The 22,540-nt window shown below is 50.4% G+C and overlaps 1 protein-coding gene across 1 annotated transcript in view; it reads left to right on the top strand.

The window, feature by feature from the left end:
- ITGA9 (integrin subunit alpha 9) overlaps positions 1-22,231 on the top strand; it is a 326,219-nt gene extending 303,988 nt beyond the window's left edge. The window contains exons 27-28 of the mRNA XM_040636970.1: positions 5,201-5,320; positions 17,672-22,231. Of these exons, the coding sequence (XP_040492904.1) occupies positions 5,201-5,320; positions 17,672-17,770 (219 nt within the window). The 3' untranslated portion in view covers positions 17,771-22,231. The remainder of the gene's footprint in view (positions 1-5,200; positions 5,321-17,671) is intronic.
- The last annotated feature ends 309 nt before the right edge of the window (positions 22,232-22,540 follow it).

Below are 22,540 nucleotides of genomic sequence, written 5' to 3'. Positions count from 1 at the left end.
TATGATTTCACATTTATGTGTCTAATTGGTCAGTATTCTCTAAAAGCCAAAATTTGTGAGAGCCAGGACCACCTGCCTGACCATCACGGAACCCCAACAGTGCCCGGAACGTAGCAGCTGCTATATACACCTTTGTTAGGTGGATGGATGGGTGGATGGATAGACAGAAAGATGGATGGGGTGGATGGACAGGTGGTTGGATGGACAGATAGGTGGGTGGGCAGATGGGCAAATGGCTAGAACCCCCCGCAGGGAAATCACATTTGCAAATATATTTTTGAGAGAGAGCCAGGAAGCACACTCGGAGACTCCAGCTTCGAACCCCAGCATCTCTTGTTGCAGACTGAATCATAGTCATGCTTCCTCTCACGCTATGGCCAAGAGGACATTGAATCTATTAATATGTGCATTCATGAATCACATCATGAATCACGATCCTGGTTCAGGCGACAGGAGGGCATGCATTTGAAACCTTGTTCTGTAAGAATTCACAGGGTGCTGGAGTCCATCAGTACCTGACAGAGTGAGAAGGACTTAAGGCCAGGACTGCCAAGTGCTTAGCTATGGTTTTAAAGCTAAGTGTTGGGGAGCCAGGGGTTCCCTTGAGCCGGTTCAGGGCCTGCCGGGGCTGGCGTAAGAAGGGACAGGCTTGGGAAGGGGGGCTCAGCAGGATGGTCTCGGGCTGCCTACCTTCTTTACAACCAGAGAACCTCCACTTTTTTCTCTTTGGGACATCGGGATACCACAGTAGGTCTCTTCTGCTAAAAGAGGTTGAGAATTGCTGTTTCCAAAACTCAGAGAATGAATGACGAATTCTGCCAAAAAGAGAGGGGTGGGTCAGGCTTCTTGGAACAGGAGATGTTGGAGCAGAGTCTCTCTTTCTCAATTTTTTTTTTTAACTTGGCTTTAAAATGCTCAGTTAAGAAAAATTTTCATAGCAAAAAGATAGAAAACAGAAAAAATGCCCATAATATCAAAAAGCACCTGCGTACTTTTAAAACTTCCTACCATTTTTCTGCAAAGCTGACGTCTTCTAGATACTTACTTGATATTCTCATTTTTTTCACTTCATGTTGTAACATTTATCATTTTTCCCATGTTATTATCATGTTTTCAGAAGTATTTAAAATGTGGAAATCAGGCAAAAAGCTGATTGCACATCCTTCCAGTGGTAGACTGGAACATTCCCTAGCCCCTTTCTACCTTAAGATGAGTACGGACAAGCAGCAGCAGTAGCATCACCAAGGAGCTTATCTGAAATGTGGAATCCCGGGCCCCAACCCAGACGCACGGATTCAGAACCTGCATTGTAACCAGGCTCCTCACGTGAATCTTGGACACCCTGAAATCTGAGAAAAGGTTTAGCAGGCCTGCCTAACTCACTAGGGCCTGGAGTCTGGGAAGTTACAAGTTGATTGTAGAAGACCGATCCGTTATAAATGACTTCTGCCAGGAAAGGTGAAAATGCTTTCCTCTGTCTTGCAGAAAATAAAATCCCAAAGGTTGTAGTTCAGCGCCCTACATGGTATTACCCAGTGTTGTATCCGATTCTCAGATCCATCTTTGAACTAGTTTCACCACCCGGCTGATCCCCCTCAGTGATGAATTAAACACATCTTTAGCATGTGTTCACTCTGTGTTTGTAGGAGAGGCAGGTCTTGAGTTTTTTAAAAGTTGTGCTTTGACAGCCAGGCTTACGATCATCCCTTTTAACAGCCCTACGGGATTCCACGCTGCGATTGACCATAATTGTCCACTTACTTAGCTGTTGCCCTATTGTTAGGTATTGAGGAAATCTCTATTCTGTACCAGTATAAATAATTGTGCAGTGAACATCTTCGAAGACAAAATGTTTTCTGTATTTTATGTTTCTTCCCCTTTGAGTAAATTTCCAAGTGCAGAATTAATGGACCAAAGGGTATGAACATTTTTAAGATGAGCAGTATTGGAGTTTGCCAAGCGGACAAGAACGGAAGAGTGTTCCAGGTGGCCGGAACATGGGCCTCGCAGGCAAGATGACACAGACTGGCTAGGATGTGAATGGTTGCCCTGCGAGGGGCTGGCAAGGTAGGAGAGAGACCAGACTGTAAAGAGCCCAGGGCCCTGGATGGTGTATTCACACCGATAGTGTAATCAGAGAAGCAATAGAAGACCTGCATTTTAGAAAGACACTCCTAACAGCAGGGGGGCCTTCCCAGGGCTCCTGAAAGGGTGCTGTGAGAGCGACCAGGCCTAACCTGGGGTGGAGACCAGGGATGGAATCAAGAAGACAGAGAGAAAAGATACGTGGAAAGGTCCAGGGGCTTACCAGGGCCACCAGCTCATCAGTGGTGGAGACAGTCCTCACGCTCACTGCTACTTGACTCCCCCCCGTAGTCCAGTGGCTGTGCCTTCCTTTGGGGTCTTATGTGAAATATGACTTCTTAAAACTGCAGAGCGATCTTGATTTTCTCCCTTAAAACTGCAGAACGATCTTGATTTTCTCCCCCAATGGGCTTATTAGAGTCTTGACATGCGGGGACCAGCTCTGCCAAAGCACAAGACACACATCCAAGAAGGGAACGGCATGGCTAAAAATAAGAAAGGATTAAACACATATTCCGGGCAAGTAACAGCGCATTCTTGTGGAATTTGCTAGACTAACCTGCAGTGGACACTCTCAACTGTGTCTGTATCCACAGAACCAGAGCTCCGGCGTGGCTTTGCGGGGATGCAGATTTCAGCCAGCGAGGAGCAGGCAGGGTCCCCGAGAAGCCACTGGGTTTCTCCAAGGAGCTGGACTTCGGCTGGCTGGCCCGCACAGAGCTCACAGCCTGTCTCAGCAGCTCACTGTCAGCGGGAGGCTTCCCAGACTTGTCCTACTGACCAAGCACTGGGCGCTTTCACAACACTGTCTGATTTTCCCGTTAGACCCCATTTCACAAAGGGGGAAACCAAGAAAGGACCTTGGTGGCCTAAGTCGTACCTGTTGGCCACGGTGCCTCACGGTTCATCTGTAATAGACGTGAGAGATTCTGAATGTGGGAGGTGATTCAGTCCACAGCTTTTTAGGGGCAAGAGCCCAAAGGCACACATCTGTCTTTAAAGACAGGAATCTCTAGTCTAGACCAGATAGAAAATAGTGGGCGAATGATGACAGACTTCAGAGCCCCTTTCTGGGCTACTACCTTCCAACCCCTTCAGGATTGCTCCCGTCTGAAAACCCTCTTGGTGACAGTCCCTAAAGGGAGAGGATAGATAAATAGATGGCGGTGTGTTCAGACCACGCAGTTCTGTACAGCAGTGAGAATAAACATGCTACAGCCTGGAGGAAGCCCCCAAACACGATGTTGAGAGAGAGAAGCGAGACACAGGGGCGCCTGGGGGGCTCGGTTGGTTAAGCGTCTGCCTTCAGCCCAGGTCATGATCCCAGGGTCATGATCCCAGAGTCCTGGGATCCAGCCGCACATCAGGCTGCCTGCTCCGTGGGGAGTCTGCTCCTCCCCCAGCTCGAGCTTTCACGAGCGTTCTCTCTCTCTCTGTCTCTCTCAAATAAATAAATGCAATCTTAAAAAAAAAAGAAGAAGCAGCAGCAGCCGCCAGACATAGGAGTTCACACTGTGCCATCCCAGATATACCGAGGACAAAAGCAGGTGTGGCTAATCTCAGCCCTGAGAAGTCAGGCTAGTGGTCACCCTTGATGCAGGTGTTAGCCAGAAAAGGGCGGAAAGAGGCCGTCCGGGGGACCTGGACCTGTTCTGTTTCTTATTCTGGGTGCTGATTACACGTGTGCGTTTAGCATGCAGTATATAAAAATTTAGTGAGCTGTGCACTTGGGTTATGTTCACTTTTCTCTATGCATCTCAGACATCCATAAATGGTTTTTAAAAATTAAAGAGTAGCCAACCATGCACAACCTCAAAAATATCTTCCTGCTGGCGGTGATGGAAAAATTGCCTTCCGTTTGTCAAGGACGGGCTCTGCCAGGTGTTAGGCTCGGGGCTCTGTGTGCATTGTCCCCTTGAATTCTCTAGGGAGGTGCTGTTTTACCCCTAGTTTGCAGATGAGAGAAATGAGGCTCAGAGAGGGAAGGTACCTTGCCCAAGGTCACACAGCCAGTGAGTATGTGCCGCAAGGTGGCCTCCTTTCCATTCCCAGAGTGACTACTGTGTTTGTAGGCAGTTTTCTTTCACTTGTCCCCATGGGGACAAGGGATGGTCTCTGCTCTGCCTGGTTTTCCTTGAGATAATGTTCTGTATTCAGGGTCTGCAGGTGTGACTGTGGCAGCTCATGTGCCTCCTGAATAACCATCCAGCCCTTCCCCCAGCACACCCACCCCCCACTGCAGCTGTGGGGATGGACTCAGTGAGACAGAGATGCTCTCATTTGCTTTCCTTATCACCAGGGCACAGACAACAAACGAACCATTTAACCAACAGGTAGTCTTTACGAAGAGCCACTGTCAGCTAGTCACTCTGTGGTGTGATGTTGACAGGCTCAGATTTGGGGGTTGGTTAGACCTGAGTTCAAATCCTGACTCTGTCCTTAAGCTACATGGCCCAGAGCAAAGGCTTGTCCTCTCCCGGCCTCCACGGTCCCCCTCTGTGAAGTGGGTGTTGAAGCCCTCATTGGGTGGTTGTGTGAACTGGACAGGAGATTGCAAGAAAAGCGCCGAGCCTGACACAGAGGACCATTTGGGAAGAATTTGAGAGCTGGGATCCAGGCCCTAAAAGGGGACATAAACGGTGCTGGTCACTGTAAGTCCGTGCTGTGCCCCATCACCCCATGTGGTTTAGGGGGTGGGGTCACAGGACCCCTGGGCTCCCAGGATAAGCGAGGCTTATAAGCAAGGCTTCCCAACAGAGGCAGAGCCTCAGCTAGCCTCCAGCGTCCAGCTGGGTTTAGATAGGCTTTCCCCAAGGAGGGGATGACCCAGCTTGGGCAAAGACCTCTGAAACCTTTACCACACTTATGTTCACTTCCTGACATTGAAGTCAAGCTTAGTGTTGTGACAACCCTTTCAAGACCTGGTGCTCGGATTTCAAGTGCCTTTTTGATCATCAGTCTACAAGCAGAAGAGCACTGAACCAAAATCCAGTCTTTGGTCACAACACTCTGGACACATCTGTAGTTCCCTCCTGACATCAAGCCCAGGCCGGGTTCTGTCATGCTCTGGGTACTTCTATTTGACAGTTGTCCCCCCTTCTGCTTTGCCTCCTAGGTGGTCTTCGAAGCCTTGCACAATCTGGAGCCCCGGGGCTATGTGGTGGGGTGGATCATCGCCATAAGTTTGCTGGTGGGAATCCTCATCTTCCTGCTGCTGGCTGTGCTGCTCTGGAAGGTGAGTGTGGCGATCGTGGGGCGCCGTGGAGCCCCCACCCATGGATGCCTAGCCCTCGGCCGCACCAGAGGGGGAGCTCTTAGAAGAAGTTTCCTGTTAGGACTTCCTTCACCATGCAGGCACAGTGGGGGGAGGGCAGTGTCCCTGCAGGCTCGGATGGAATCTTGCCTCCTCTTGAGGCCATTCACAGCCGAAGGCTGGACCTTTAGAGGGAGAGCAAACATCTCAGCCCCACTCTGTTCTAACCTCCTCGCTGGTCTTCATGGGAAGGTGGGAGCCTGAATGCACAACAGAAGCCTGGGGAGGGACAACGGGGCTTGGAGTGATTCACCATTTACTTGGAGGAAAAAACAAAACCAAAAAACAAGCAAAGGGACTGCAGGACAATTCTTTGTACTTTACCCGTGTGGAATAAGAAAAGGGTTTCTGCCCCGAAGACTCAGGTAGCTAAGATGAGCTAAAGTCCAGAGTTCTGCCTGGGGAGTTGTGGGGTCCGTTCTCCCAACCCTTGTAGGCGAGCCAACGGGTAGATTTGCCCTGCCTCCTTCCCCAGGGAACACCTGCCCCTCCTTCTTGCCTCCTGTCATTTTCTCAAGGAGAAGGGGGGCGTCCTCACTCCGAGTCCAAGATGGTTTCTTTGCCTCACACTCTCAGAGATCTGGAGTCCCTTTACTTCAGAGCCTCTGTATCCATCAGGAACAACCCTCAGGGTCGTTATCTAACGAAGTGCGTCTCTTTGCTAGACAGTAGCGTTCCAGGTGAGTGGGGTCCGCGGCCGTTCTCGTGTCTCCGGCTCCTAGAATAGCACCAGGGACCACAGCTGGGGCTTGCTGCCACCAAAGCCCTGCTTTTCCAGGGTTCCTTCCCGGTTTCAGACGCAGGTGGAAATGGCCTCTTACATCATTATGGACAGATGCTTTAGATTCAACTAATTAGCTGCTTTGGGACTACAAAATAATTTGTATTCATTGATCAGATACTGTAACATGTCAGTGAGGAAAAAAAAGGCTGTAAAACACCCAAGAGGGGCGCCTGGGTGGCACAGCGGTTAAGCGGCTGCCTTTGGCTCAGGGCGTGATCCCAGCATTATGGGATCGAGCCCCACATCAGGCTTCTCTGCTAGGAGCCTGTTTCTTCCTCTCCCACTCCCCCTGCTTGTGTTCCCTCTCTTGCTGGCTGTCTCTATCCCTGTCAAATAAATAAACAAAATCTTAAAAAAAAAAAAAAAAACACCCAAGAGCCCACATTGCAGAATAACCATGATGAGCAGCGTTGTCCTTCGTGACCTTCCTCAGTGCGTAAAGATTTGGATCAAGCGCTCTCCCGGCACCGACTTAAGTTTGACTAGGGTGTCGAATTTTCCCGTAATATACTCGATATGTCTTGAGCTACAAGACCTCTAACATCAAAACTGTGGGTTCAATTATTAATTTGGAAAAAAAAAGCATAATAACTATACTTTTATCCAAGAAGTCTAGAAACAGGAAAAATAGTGTTTTTGTTACACATTTTTCAGACTCACCATTGGACTCATTGCTTCAAATTTAGAGCTACATAGCCTGAAAAAGTGTCTGGTGGTTTCATGAAAAATATATGGAGTACATGACTTAAAGATAAGTTTATCTTATGTTCCCATGCTTTTCAGACATTCCATGTACTCTTTTTCAGCCTATTCTCCCCTGAACATAGTACTGTGAACATCTTTCCATGTCGTTAAAAACCCACTTCCAGCACGGTCATGAGGCCGCAGTGTCTGCCCTCGCTCGTCCAAGTCCCAGGACGCAGGAATTTAGGTGGTTCCTGGTTTCACACCTCCTTTAACAGTGCCACAGTGAATATCCTCAGAGCCAAATATTTGCACAAATCCTTCATTATGTGCTTAAGATGAAACCCTAGAAATGGAATTACCGAGTCAGAGGAAATGCACACTTTAAGCCTTTTATTACATACTGCATATTGCCTTTAGAAAGGTTATACCAATTCACCCACCCCCAAGCGCTGTATCAAAAGTGTCCATTTTCGTATATATTTGCCAGGACTGGATATTACCTTTATTTAAAAAACTGCCAATTTGTTGTTTATTTAATCTGCGTGGCCAGATAGCTTCTCACCTCCCCCCTCTCTCCTCCAACTCCTTCCTGCCCAGACCACCTCCCATCTGTCGGCAGAGAACAAAGCCAGCTCAGTGTTTGGGATCTGAGAAGACAGTAAGGGCTTTGGTTGGGGGCGGAAGGTGTATTTCTTCCTTCTGCCTTTGTCTGGGCTCTTCAGATGAGAGGAAGTCCTCCAAGGCGGGGTGCGTGAGACCAGGCAGGGACACAGAGTGGGGAGTGTGGTGACCATGCCCCATTCCTGCTCGCGACGAGAATGCCCTCGTTCTGGCCACTGTCCTTGGCTCTGCCACTCAGGGGTGGTCCCAACGCTGTCTACACGCTCTTCCCTCCTTCCACGTGCCACCTGCTTGCCTTTGCTTCTGCTCTGTTTCTTAAAAGAACGCAGTTGCAGGAGATGGTAGTCATGGGGTAGCCTGGACCCTGATGTCACCCAGCTGTATGGGATTCAAAGAGCCAAGACCTGAGAAGGCAGACACCACCCTCTACCATGGCCTGGGAGAGAGGACAGACTCGTGGCGGTCAAGTGGTAACATTAACCCCAGCCAAGGTCTTGCCATTGCTAATGAGGTGGAAGACAACGGTCTGAAGCAGCTTTAAGGAAGCAGTTGAATGATGCCATGGGGCTCAGAACCACTTTGCTCATCGTCCAAAAACAATATCTCAGCTCACATTTATTGAACTCTTGCTTTAAATCAAACACTGGGTGGGTACCCGAATACAATGATGATTGTGACTCCTCCCTGCCCTTGACCTTGAAAACTTCACCATGTCGCACGCAGACCTATAAACATAATAGAGGGTGATGAGTGTGCGCGGGCTTCTCCGGAAACTGAGAAGGTACCGCTAATCCCTCACCCCGAGGGGGAACGGAAAGGCCGTAGAGTACCATGTGGGAGGTGAGAGCAGTACTTTGCAGGCTGATGGCTGTCCATTAGAACCTGGCTCTCGTGCTTACCAGCTGTTCGGCTCGGGAGAGTCGCCCTCTCTGACCCTCAGTTTCCTCCTCAGTAAAACAGAGAACAGAACCTGTAGCTTGAAGTATAAAGAGGATGCCGGCAAAATGCTTAGCACTGAGCGTGACACTTAGAAGCACCTGAGAAAAGTCAGAGGACATTTCACAAATGAGGCGTCATTCAGGTCTGACCCTGGATGTGGTTTGAGTTTTCCAGGCAGGATAGGGCAGGTGGGTATTCCCTCCAGAAGGAAGAGGAGATGAGAAAGTAAAGCAACGTTGTGGCGAGGTGTGTCATGGGCGGGCAGCATCCTGCAGTAAGAGCGTCTGTCTTGGCTATAACCTCACTGCTGCCCCAGGGAAAGGGGAAGCGCGCGGGGTCTGGAGGCAGACCAGTGGCATGGGCATCTATTTCGGGAGAGAGACCTGGGGACAGGATGGTGGCTAGGGCAGTCACCACGGGTGGGGGGAGCGGAGCAAATTCGAGCAGGCAGGAGTTGGAGGCCGGTTGGACTGAGGAGGTCGGAAGGAATGAAAGTAGCAGTCTCTCTCTGTTTTTAGCTTAGACGATGGATGGTTTCCCTCAGCCAAAGTAAGGAAGGCAGGATTTGAAGTCATTTTGGAAAAAGAGTCGCTTGGTGTGAGGCATTCTGAGTGTGTGGTGCCTGTAGGAGACTAGACTGGCTTGAGTCACTCCCAGTGCCCCTCACCTAGCAGGGGGAAGCTCAACAGAAGGACATTCCTGTCACCTCACTGGTCTGGCCAGCTTTCCCTTCAGTTTCCAGGGCTGAGCATACTCATTTCAGGCATTACAAGGCCCTTTCTTTCAGTTGCAACAAAACAAAACAAAACAAAACAAAAAAAACAGAAATCCATTCACAGCCACTTAAGAAAGAGAATTCTACGGATGCAAGGGTATGCATAGACCCCAAAAATGTGTACATCCAGACCCAGAAAGCATCCAGAAACCAAGCCAGACAATCTCCTCTTTCCTCACTCTATTCGTCCCACGCAGCCCCTCACCGCTGCCCCTCTACACACCTGCATCACGTTCTCCCAAAGCAGACCTGCCTCTCCACCCTTCCCTGCACATGGAAGAAAACAGGTGCCCTCCACCGCTCCTGAGAAGCAAACCTCAGTGACTTCTAGCCCCAGCCACAGGCTGACCAGCCAGCTCCGATGCCCAGTTCTGCAAGGCTGGGGGAGAAAACGTCCACCACTGTGGCTGGAGGCAGGGGGTTGGGCCAAATCGCATAGAAGAAGCAAATTAGGCAGATACCGCAAAGGCATTCACCCCAGCAAGGTTTCAGGATTGGCGGTGGTGCTGTTGCCCACACCGTGAGCTTGTATATTGTACCGTTGAGCCACTGCCATGTAACAAGCTGCCCCCAGACTGCGTGGCTTTCAACAGCCATTACGTTATAGCTTACAAATGTATGGGTCAGAAATCCAGGGAGGGGTTAGCTGGGTGATTCTTCTGCTCCCCATGACATTGAGTAGGGTTACTTGGCGGCATTTATTTGGGGGCTGGTCTGGTCTGAGGAGTTCGAGACCTCTTCACTCACATTGCTGACACTTGGTGAGCATGGCTGGGGGGCCGGACTCAGCTGAGCACCCCCCCATGTAGACTCAGAACCTCCCCAGGGACGGGTCTCTCCTCTTACATGGTGGCTTCCTACCAAGAAAGCATGGTAAAAGCTGTTAGTTCTCTTGAAGGCTGGCCCAGAGCTGGCCTGGCATCATCTCACCGTATTCTGCTGGTCAGAGGAGTCCCATGCCAGCCCAGGTGCGAGGGGGGGAAGTAGGCCCCACATCTCAGTAGGAAGAGTGGCTAAGGGTTTGTGGGCACCGTTCATCTGCCACCTTCACAATGTTCAGAAATACGGGCAGACTCAGTCTTTCCTTTAAAAGTCGCTATTGTTTTAAAGTGTTTGAAACTCATTTCTCTTCCATAGTGTCAGAGATAAAATCACAATTGAGCTCCTTTAGAGAAAGGGGATAAAAGTAAATCTTGGTGCAACATTCATGACTGCACGCGGCCTTCAGGGTAGGTAATCTCTTCAGGCAAAGCTGCAAGGCAGGCAGGAGGTTGGCAGAGGGAGTTTCTTTAAGAAAAACATCTTTCTGAAACGGCTAAGTATGCTGACTTTAGAGGAAGTTGAAAATGGCAAGAGAAACATAGGATTATTTTGAAGACCTACATATTCCTAAAACTTCACCTACAGACCCCCTATCAACTGTGATTCCTGTGTCTACAACCTAAGAATGATGCCTTGTGTATAGTGAATCGAGACCTAATATCATATCGACAGTCTAGAGCATAGAAGTCCGTTGATTCGTTGGACTAAGGCCAGCCTGATTTAACTTGCATGGGAGGTCTTCATGGTTCGGGCTTATTGCCACAGTTCATAGGTAATTCCCTCCTCCCTGTCAAGGGGAAAGCCACAGAGTGGTACCCAGCTGCCACTGCTGACCAGGACCTGCCTCACGAGGGCCTTTGAAGACAAGTGAGCACTGTTCACGTCCTCTGCCCTTTACAGAGCCACAGTCCTGAAGTTCCCTTGAGAGTGACCCCCGACCTTGCTGTCTTGGTTGCTTGCCAGTCCCTCGAGCTGATGAGCCAAAAATGGTTGTTCCCGGGAATGCGCCACCTAGACACAGATCGTAGCGTGGTGCTGAAAACGGAACAGGGCAGGTGGCCATGCTGCTGCATTTTTCTGCCGCACAGGCCTGTGGGTCGGCACACTGTACTTGAAGGATGGTTCGTGCCTTCATTCAGCAAGCAGCAGTGGGTCCGTACTGGGTGACAGGCTCTGGGCAAAGGGACGGCGGTCAACCAAAGAGCCCTTACTCAGCCTGGAAGACCTCTGGGAAATGCGGTTAAGTGACCAGACATGGTGGCTGAGCCAAGTACACACACCCGGAGAGGTGAGCAGAGCGTGGCTGGCTAAAACTCAGCTCCTGAGCCCTCCTGCATGTCACTGTGGTCCTACTAACGTGCCCATCACCCACTGATTATCTACGATAGAAACCCCTTACAGGTCGGCAGATGCCTTTTCCAGAGCGGGACCCAGACTCCCTGCCTACCGCTCAGGGCAACCCCCCCCCCGCCCCCGCCTCTGCCTCTGGGCAGACCCCAGGGCCTTCCCGAAGCTCTGCCCCCTGGCATCCCAGGCGCTCGCAGGCTTGGCGGCAGCAGGCCCTGGCTCCAGCACAAAATCCACAACCAGGGCCCCGAGCTAACCAGACCCTTCTTCAAATACTGAAATGGATCCTAATCAGCTTTCCCAGAGCTGGGATGTTAGCAGACACTGGGAGCCATAATTTAAACTTTATGTGTGAGGATTACGGTAGCCTGCCAAACCACCACGCAGGAAGAAAACTTTGAAATGTGAAACTCTTTTAAGGGAGAAAAATCCAAATGAGTTCCCCTCTCCTTTCCTTTGGCTCCTGACGGGGTTTGAAGCTGCCTGGGCCTGGGCCCCGTGCCTCTTCGCGACAATTGTAAAGGCCTGTTCATAGAAGAAAGTGTAGCTGTCCAGAAGTGCCCCAGGGCTAACAACTTTGTGTGGGACTCGCACGTTAAAAAGTGCCTTCAAGTCCCGAAGCCAGCCTCTGAGTCAAGTGGCACAAGAGTGGAGATACGGAGACGTTTTTCCTTTAGAAGAAAAAGCCTCATTTAGGGCCCCCCCCCCACTTCTCTGTCCCTCCCTCCCTCCCTCGGGCTTTTTGCCAAAACACACGGGCCACCCCTCAGTGGAGGAGAAACACTCTGCGTCCTCCCCTTCCACGTTCAACAAGGAACCTTTCCCCTCCCTCCTCTTTGCCCCTTTTGCAAGCCGAGATGTCTTGGAGCAAAGGGAGGGGCACCACCTCACCAGCCCCGTGACCAGGCCCTTCCCGAAAAGGCCGGGACCCCCAGGCTCTTCCCTTTCCCAAGCAGTGAGGAGGCAGGCCGTGGCAGGAAAGGGCTGCCTTGAACCCTCTGCTGGGCCTGTTCCAAGAGCCTGCTGCTTTAAAGCTGACTTTGGGTTCATGGTTTTTATTTGAGAGCGTTACTTCTGACCTCACGCAGAAACACTTAGGAAAATAAATCTGTAAAATGGCTCAGAGAATGTGTAAGGTTTGGCAGCCCCTCCAAAGGTCACCGGGTTATCACCTTCCCTCCAGCCAGGCCCTGAGAACCCATCCTTGCTTCTCCTCCAGAGAAAGAGACACAAATACATGCACACTCACACACAAACATGCCGCACCGTGTCTCGATTAAAACCATGTGCCAGAGACACTCAGTGGGGACTTATTTATGCTCAGAAGTAAATATTGGGCTGATGTTGCACTGTTGATATCTCAAGACAGAGACATGCTGTGTAAATACTCGGGGAACTGAAGAGGCCCATAAACATGAGGCCTCGAGTTAGTCCAAAGAAGGAGTGTGTCCGAGGTCCCCGGAATAGCTGCCCAAGAGGCAGCTCGACGGCCGGGAAGGCGGGGGTGGGGATCTCACAGGAGGCCAGACGCCATGGAGTTGTGCAGGTAGTCCCTCACTCACCCCAAAATGGGCAGGGAAGGAAGAGCCTGGTGCAGACCCCAGAGCTTGGTCAGGCCTTCTTTCTTCCTAGGCCTCAAGCCTCCCACAGCACCTCTCTAATGAGTGCTGTTCATAGGCTCTGCTGTCTCCCTAGTTGTTTGCTGGCAGGTTTTCGATATGAATGTACATTAGAAAGTTGTGTGAATCTGTCAGGAGGGCTCAGGGAGCTACTCTGTGGGGCTGCAGGCTCCTATCTGGACCAGCACAGACAAAAAGCCAGAAAGCACACTGCTGCCTCTGTTCGCAGTGAAGCAAAGCTTGGCTTGAGTCTCTCCTCCTCCAGGGCTTCCATGAATGTTTCCTCCACTACAGACAGAACCATTATAAACACAGCCTTTTGCCCTTCAAGTGGCAAGGCAGGCCCTGGAAGCTTCCAGAAAAAGTGCAGGACAACATTGACTCCATTGGATCGGGACGGAGTAGGGGGCTGCCGAGGGTCTAGCTCATCACCGATCATTCCCAGTGGGCTCAGCTGGCAGCCAAAATGGGTTTGCCCAGCACATCTCAAAGGTTTTCCCCAAAGTAACCGCAAGGACTAACAGGAGTGAGAGTTTATGCCCAAGAGAGAGGAAGACCTGCCGCATGAGAGAAATGTCTTTGAAGTCCTGGTTTATCTTTGTTTTCAGAATTGTATAAGTCTTACTGTTTCACAATATAGCCATACTTTAATACAAAAATTGAAAATTCAGTTTACCCAAAATTTCCAAAACCTCTTTGAAAACAGTTGGGAGTCCGGAGTTTGCTTTGGGAACCAACATAAAAAGCTGTCGTTGTGTTTCCGCCGAGCCCTGAGAATCCCTTCGCTGCCTGGGGCACAGCCAGAAAATGACCTTCCCAGAGGGGAAGGAGTCGGAGCGTGAGCAGTGAACAGGACTCTGGGCTCCCTCTGCCACATCACTCCGGAGTCCTGGGCAGGCCGCGGGTGACACAGTAGGGGGGGAACCACTGCTCGGTAAACTCAGAGCCTGGACTTTGGGTTCTATAGCCAAAGCCAAAACTAGGCTCCAAACCAAAGCACAAAGGTGGTGGTCTCTTTTTCGGAAGTAGAGTTAGCTTGATCATGCAAGAAAGAATATTAGTTTGACAGAGCCACCACTTGACTCTATGGCACCTTTGTGCAGGCTAGTAAACAGCACCCCTTCATTCAGAAACTTCACTTCCATCTGTCAGAAAATTCGGAAAACCTGCTGCTGATTTCGGTGGGGGCGGGGGCGGGGGGCGGAAGACACTCTACTGCCATCTGCTGGAAAATAGTTGTAATACATTTACATGTCCAGTGTATCTGTGCTGTAAGGAGCACCACCCCCTTTGCAGGCAGTGCGCAGCCTGCACTACTGTACCCAGCACTCCCTAGCCATGAAGTGGACTGTGTTTTAAGAAATGGTCTTTGGGCTGCATAGAAGGAGGGCAAACATCAGTGGCAGCTCCAACTTTCCATCTGAGACTACACACAGGTTGTATGGGGCCCAGGGCTCTTGAGACGCTGAGGTGTTAGAGCAGAGCACAGAGTTTGCAAAGCTGTTTCTGAGAGCAGCGTTCCAGTCATTCCAGGGGTGGGGGGTGATTCTTGCGACTAATGCTGACACTACTCTACTTGAGAGAAAAGAGCTTTCCTCTGGATCCCGGCAGGAGACGATGGTGCCTTCACGTCTCTGGTAACAGAGCACATGATAGCTACATGTGACAGGGAATCCAGGTGCTCTAAATCCTTGCTAGATGGTTTGCACACTCGAGTTCAAATCCTTATGCTAGCAGAGCCACGAGAAAGTGAGCAGACTTTTGTGCTGCTTGGAGATGAACATTCAGCAGGCCAAGGCACAGTGAGGCTCCTTCGATCTAACCCTATCAGCTGCCCCTCTGCCTCTCTTCCTGTGGGTGTTAATTCATTCAGGAAGTCAGACAAAACACGGAGTACTGAATCAGCCACCTCATGCTGCGTAACAAACCACCCCAAAGTTTAATGGCTTAAAAGCAACCAACATCTCGGGGCGCCTGGGTGGCACAGCGGTTAAGCATCTGCCTTCGGCTCAGGGCGTGATCCCGGCGTTATGGGATCGAGCCCCACATCGGGCTCCTCTGCTATGAGCCTGCTTCTTCCTCTCCCACTCCCCTGCTTGTGTTCCCTCTCTCGCTGGCTGTCTCTATCTCTGTCGAATAAATAAATAAAATCTTAAAAGAAAAAAAAGCAACCAACATCTTACATAGCTCACAGGTCTGTGGGTTGAGCTGAGCCGAACAGGGGGGTTCTCTGGCCTCAGCTGGGGCTTGGCTGGTCTAGGAGGGCCTCAGCCGGTGCACTCTCGTCTTGATCAAACTCATTCACGTGGAGGCCTGGCAGAGTTCTGGAGAGCAAGCAGAAGGGTGCAAGGCCTCTTGAGGCCTAAGCCTGGAACCGAATTGTCAGGACAAGTCACAGTGCAGATTCAAGGGGTGGGAACCGCCACAGAGTTGCCCAGACGCGGGGAATGCAGGACTGTGGGCAGTTTTGCAGTTTATCACTGCTGCCAAGTCCAGGTGATGGGCTCAGTTCCAGGGACAAAACACGCAAATCCTATCTTCTGGGAGTTCTAAGACTTAAGACAAATGGGAAAGATAACAAGGGAGCAGTTGAAATCCCGCTCGATTAGTGCCACCGTAGAGATAACTTACTTCTCTGGCACGGAAAGTGAGTAACCTGGGATCAGCGAAGCATAGCACCATCCGCCGGCAGAGTTCTGTGCGAAAGACTCTCATTTCCATATCACATCCAGCCTCAGTCTCATGATTATGTTCTCCTGAGCTCCGAAGGTGCTCGTGACTTATTTGCCCAGTCAAGCACGTCTTTATCGTAATGGTATTTCAAGCGGTAACTCCTCAGACCTTTCCAGGAAGTCGTGGGTTGCTCTTCTGACCTCCTGTGGGTGTGCTCTGAGGGCCTTTTTCCAGAACGTCCAGGCCAGGCCCCTGTTCCACATTCCTTGCCAAGGGGAGAAGGTGGTAGAGATTTAAGGAGAGAAAAAGCGTGTGTGGGCGTGGGTGGGGGGTGGAGGGAGGGTCAGAAAGTGGGGTTCTGGCACATGCTGAGAAGAAACCACCAGGGCTGCAAACCCTAGGAACTCAGTGTCTGCCCACAAAACAGCCCATGAGGATGGACGCTCAGAACACAAGCCCCTTGCCGGTTGTTTGAGGAAAGCGTCCTCCCCGTCGCTCAGACCGCACCCACCCACCCCCTCAGTCCACTCAAAGCGAACTCTCGGGATTCCCCTGGCAATGCGGGTGGAGGTGCTTCTAGCAGCTGGCTTGACAGTTCTTGTCTTCAGCGAGGCTAGTCAGCCCCTTCTTGGGGGGAAAGAATTGTGGCCATCAGAATGACTGTGGGTGCCCAGCTCGTAGTGAAGGAGTTGGGGGATTGTGCGCGTGAGAGCTGGGCTTGCGTGCGGATTCCCTCGGGGCAGGGTTTATATCCGCTCTTGGCAGCACGCTGCAGAAATCGCGGCTCGTGAGCATTTCCCCGCGTGACGACAGGATTACAGGCTCACGAGACCGGCCAATGGCAGACCGAACGTGCGTGGCTGTTTGAGTCCCTCCGTTCGAGGGGGCTGAAATGGGGGCTTGAGGGCAGGTAATTGATTTGCAAGGTGACCTCAGGAAACACTGATCAGAGCACGGAAGCGAGATAGGAAAGAGAAGGAAGCCAAAAAGACGCGGTAAGACCAGTTACCCCTGCCAGCACGTTCTACCGGGAAACTGGTAGGTCAAGCACCTGAGGGTTGTCATACCCAAGAAGAGAGGGAGTGGGAGTAACCCACAGCTGGTCACGTTTAAGGGCAGAGGCAGGAAGGGATGTCTGACTTCAGAAACTGTGGCCACTAATGCCAGTGAGCAAAGGACAAGACGGGCAGGATCTCCCTGAGCGTGGGAAAAGGTCAACAGGGCTACAAAAATGGCTTACATATCAGGCAGTGATGCCTGGGTGAGAAGAGCCGGAAGCTCGCCCTCCAGTATGTGAAAAACTAGAAGACATCAGAGGGGAAGGTCTTTCCGGAACTAAGCTAAAGGAAACTGCCATAGGAGCCGGCAAGATGCCAGTTCTAGGGGAGTTCACCCTGCTAGCTGTGGTGCGGGCATTGCGTGTGTCACAGGTCTGAGAGAAAGGTCTAGAGCGGCAGCGAGGTAGACTGCAGACACTTCTAAAAGCCTATTCTGTGAGAGAGTATTTATCAATTACGCCACAGTGGCTAATGTCTCCCAGGATAGGAATAGGTTTATCAAAAGCCAAACGAGCTCCCGAAAGGCCAAGTCCCTGAGTTTCTTAGATCCTTTACTAAGGCTTTATTAGACCCTGACTGGGCTCCCGTACATTCCATAGCTCTTAAAGGAAGAAAGAATGCAGCATTTCCCAAACTTATTTGACCATGAAACCTATTTTATTCCCAAATGTCTTTACATAATGCTCAGTAACGAGGGTTCCCTGGCGCACCATTCGGGAAACACGCCACCAGAATCCCTTTACAAGGAACAGTCAGAAGATAACCTGCAGGAAGTCCATGCATTTTGAAAGGTGGTGCCACAATAATGCTTTTCCTAAGTCGGTATCCTTTGAGGGTTTTCCGAGCCCTCCCAGCTCCGTGAGTGTAGGTCATACCTCCTCCTCGCCCAGCGGACCACAACGACTGATTCTCCAGCATTCTAACCTGGCTTCTCTCTCTGCCTTTCAGATGGGCTTCTTTCGCCGAAGGTACAAAGAAATTATTGAAGCTGAGAAAAACCGGAAAGAGAACGAAGACGGTTGGGACTGGGTCCAGAAAAACCAGTGACCTGCCACACCAGTCACGTGACCCGATCATTCACCTGTTGTCCTTGACCTTTGTATCTTCCATATTTGGAAGAAAGAATCTTCTCCAGATTTTTCGGAGGCCCCACTGATGCTGTTCTCTTCCTCATGTTACCAAGCCCAGGAGCCAACCTGAGGCAGCCACTCTGGCCAGGTCACATGACTGGAGCCACCACCCATTTCCTTTTAGAGATGAACTCCGACCTTTGGAAAGCAAGTTACAGAGCTGAGCGATATTTATGGATGCAACACACGTGGTCAACCCTCAGGGGAAAACTGTTACCTAAAAGTATTTTTATAAATATAAGCCTTTTATACTGATTATGTCTTTATATTTGTATCGATGTTTTATTATTTCTATTCAATAGTTATATAATTCACTCAAGCACTGATATCTGGCCTGAAAGCTTGGAAGTACATGTGCGTTCATACAAATTTTAAAGGATAAAAATCTGATCGTGCTTTGGAACTTGCTGTTAAAAGAGACTTGTGGATAAAATAATCTGAAGAAAACTCGTGGGGTGAATCCACGGAGCTGGCGGTGCTGCATATGAACTGTGGTGGTGGCAAGACCCCGGGACAGTTCACTTCTTTATTGCTGGAGTCAAGTTCGAAGTAATGTGCTAAAGAACTATGAGTGGTTTTTCATATGTACCTTCCATTGGAAGATTTCCAGCAGGAATTTGGGTGGAAAAACCTGATCCTGGCCCAGGTCCGCTCTCTGTCACCTGTACAGCAGACATCACACCCTCCTCCGCTTGGACTGAGATAAGAGCCTGGGGGCAAGGCCATTCAGTCATCTGGTAAACCTCAGAATGGTGTCTCGTCCTGGACATCATGCATCAGAGTCCACACACCACAGGGACTAAATCGGTGCTCACCGAGCAAAGACTTGTGTCTGAATGCTGTGATGCGTTGCCTTTTCATCGAGTTCAGAGGTCTCCACTTCCCCTCCCGTTCTTGCTGTCCCAGCTAATGGTGACTGCAGATCCCCTCCCAGAGATGACCGACCATTCAACCTGTCCTTCATTTTTAAAATAGTGTCTTCAGTGAGGTTCCCAAAGAGCAGACTCTGATACAAGGATTTGCATGCAAGTAACTGATTAAGGGAGCGTCCTGGGCCCAGAAGACGGCAGTAGGGGGTGTGAGGGAAGCAGGGCAGGGGAGGGGAGGAAGCCAGGTAAGCGTGCCATTTCAGAGGACATCCCGTGGAGGGTAGCTTCAGCCTGATCTTGCAAGCGCTCTGGAGGGCGAGTGAGGTCTCAGAGTTGCCCCAACCTGAGGCAAAGGAGCTGAGCTTTCATATCCTTGCACCCAGGGGAGGTGTAAACTTCCCACTCTTCTCGGTTCCTGCTGGCAGACCGTCTCCAATAGCCGGAGGGCAGTCCTCTAAAGGAAAGTTGGAAGTGCAGCCCCAGCCCCCTGGCGGGGGAGGAGGGGGTCGTCCAGACACAACGTGAAAGAAGTGACGCACAGGGATCTGGGCATAGCACAGACATCTGCCCTGCCTCCTGCGTGCGCGAGTGCTGAGTTGGGGCCCTCAGTTGCAGTCTCCCCGTTTGACCGTGTTTATTATCAGAGGCACTGCTGCCCGGTTTTGAGTGCAATGTGATTTTCTAAAAGGGCAATGAGACGATGGGTGTAGTGTGCTCAGCACCGCACCTGGCCCACAGTGAACAGTCAGTGCCTGTGGCAGCTCTGGCTGCTGTCCCCACAAACCGTCTGCTGAGAGAAAAACCACGTGGCTAAGAACAGGGTCTGACAAAGAGTCCTTAAAACCTGTGGTTTACTACGGCCCATCGATGCCCCAGGTACCTAACAGATGGCATCAAATGGGAGTGAAACAAATAAGACGAAGGATCTTTCTCACTCAGCCTTGTTTGCTGGAAACTAACATGTTGGGGGGTCTGTGAACATTGTTGCAAAGACACAGAACTCTGCTCCAGAGGAGACAGGTTTTCTGTGCACATACTTGGCTGATATTTGCAAAGACATCTCAAGGTGGGCCAGAATCGTGAGGATGCTGGGCAGCTGTGAACCCGGCATGGAACATAAGTGTCTTTTCATCCCTCATTATGCAGTTGACTCTGATGCAGGAAGACGATGTATGTATCACGTGTCCCATCTGGTGAATATGGGGATAGACGACCAAGCCAGAGGGTCTGTGGCATGAACGAGGCTGATCTTAGAAAGAAGTCAGGGATGTTGCTTCTAATGGAGGGGCGGAGGCACAGAGGTAACCACTGGGCAGATGCAGGCAAAGAAACCAGTTCTCAGAGTTCACCTGGAACTTTTATCAAAAGTAGTAAAAGCAGCTTTGAGCGGGTCTTAGTCACTCCTTTCAAGGATACTTGGTGGGCCCCTGCGGTGCTAGGTGCTGCGAGTTCCCCCGAGAACACCATAGGCACGTTTGGCCTGGAGAGCCAAACCTCCCTGCAGGGGGAGTGTAGAGTGTGGATTCCCTTGAGACCCCACGTGTAGCTTTCCTTTGAGGGATTCTTGTTCACTGTGTCACACTGTCCTTTAATAAACCATTGAAGATTCTTAGGTGATTTTTTAGGCCTGGGTCAGCTCCATCAGTGGCTTTGGACACATGCCGCTATGGCCACTAACCAGCTTCCCGCAAGGGGTGCAGACGCATGGCAGTGGTCTAGAGGAGGACTCACCCTGCTCCTGTGGGCAGTCTCAGAGCCAGGATCTCTTCGCCTCTGGTCGATTCTGATGGTAGACCCACAAGAGTACTCATATACTCAGGCGATCACTAAGGCTTCATAGGACAGTTTTATAAAAAATTGGTGTTGGCGTCACCGGGAGCAAACATCGGCAGCCACTGCAGGAATCTGTCTAGGGAAGGCTGGTTCCTCTGCATGTCTGATGGGGCCAAGTAGCAGGTGGGGCAACAGGGAGCCATTTAACACGTGGATAAAGATGCCAAGCCACTGTGAGCCCGCTGTCAGCTGGGCATCTATCCAGCTCCGCCCCAGCTCAGAAGCTCCCAAGAGGCTCTCAGGGGAAGCAGGCAGGGTGAATGGTGTCTGTGTGTTACTCCTCCAGAATATTCTTTTAAAAGTCCACAGTGCGTTCCTGTTTCTAACGTTCCTGCTCCTATGGGTTCACTGTGGAATCCTGTCAGATAGTCTCTCTTACCCAACTGGCAGCTTTTAGTTACAGATTCAGTATGGTTTCCACTGTCAGAAATATGGAGACGCTTTTTAAATATGAAAAAGGACCTTTGTAAAAATTGAGGAAAATCATGCCCTCTGTTCAAAAATGATTCACTTATGCTTCGTTGATATGGGACTCATGAGTTGAGAACATCCCCACCATGAGTCCTAGACCTGTCTCCAAGAAGAGGCCATGAAGTTTAGGAGCAAGGTGACACTAGGAGAAGGAAGTGGGTCCACTGGCTTTATGGGGACTGACAGGCAAACATCAGGAATCAGGTCTCTCAGTCAGCTCTTCGGGAAGATTCCATCACCAGGAGGATTCTGAAGTCTGATAAATGTTGTAGAAAATCCAATAGCTCTCCTTCACCAAGTCATGCATAGCCTACCGTCTTTGAGCCAAAGACAAGGAGGCTAAAAGCAAACAGAAAACTAGCAGGAACATCTGGGACCTGTTTTCAGTGCGGAAGTATAATAGAGCCCCCAAGCGATACATGTGCTGTATGCTACCTGTTAAAGCCCTAGAGGGTCATTTTTAAAGGTTATTCGACTACTTTTATTTTTGGAAAAGGCTTTATGGCCAGGGGAATGCCATTCAGTTACACATAGGTCACATCGGAAATGTGCATTTGGTGAAACCTACGTACCCCTGACTCAAACTTCCGGGAATTTAGAGGCACTGCAGAAGGACGGTCATGCGGGGAAGGGCCTGTAGAAGACAGAAGGCAGAAAGTGAGTGTCATTTCAGAAAAGCTCCAATGGACAGCGGTTTCGGCGATGTGCTGCACTGCTCTATAGAGCAGTGGTATACACAGTGAGAATGTTTTCTGAAGCAAAGAATGGCTGAAGGGAGGATACGGAGCCAGTAGGGTCAAGATGAACCTTCTAGAATGTCTTCCGGTTTTCAGCACGTTGGGGGGATAATGAACAAATTTCCCACGTGGTGCAATGCTTTATAGCACAATGATCTAGATTTCAGACTTTGTTAAGGTTTGTTTTTTTTTTTTTTAATTCTAACGTGCACGGTGTGACGGGCAGAGTGAGTTTAAAAGCTTTACGAGTGATTAATTGCATGGCAGACACCCACGCTAACTTCACTTCCAGAACTTGACTGATGCATCCATGTATATTTCCGTTGCGGAATTTTGGTGGGAGAGGTGTTCCTCCTTACAAAGTCACGTGTATTAAAGTCTATGCAGTCACTTCTAATTCACTTGCACTGTTGGGGAAATGCAGGTTTACAAAAATACATGTTTGGAATAAAAAATGGCTGCAAATGATTCAGGAGTTTGGTCTGTAATTTCTTTGCTAATGCAGAACTTGAACCTTTTTAGGGTGTTGAAGACAGGGTTTGAGGGCAGTACTCGGTGAGCATTGAAGAGGATGTGCAGGTCTGTCTAGTCGTGCACGAGCGACCCCCTCAATGTGGCTGAACTGGCCCCTATCTGTGGCCTCCATCCCTCAGCCACCACCTTCTCTGTGCATCACTCACCTGCCGGGGGCCACACCCCAGGACTTTGATCTTAAAAGTGCCCAGATTAAATGGAGTGGATTCCTCACGGCGAGTAGACTGCTTCCACGTGTTTCCA

The sequence above is a fragment of the Ursus maritimus genome, unplaced genomic scaffold, assembly GCF_017311325.1.
Source record: "Ursus maritimus isolate PB19 unplaced genomic scaffold, ASM1731132v1 scaffold_20, whole genome shotgun sequence".
In the NCBI taxonomy this organism is placed as follows: domain Eukaryota; kingdom Metazoa; phylum Chordata; class Mammalia; order Carnivora; family Ursidae; genus Ursus; species Ursus maritimus.
The sequence above is the reverse complement of the archived record's forward strand: the minus strand, read 5'-3'. Positions and strand labels throughout refer to the sequence as shown.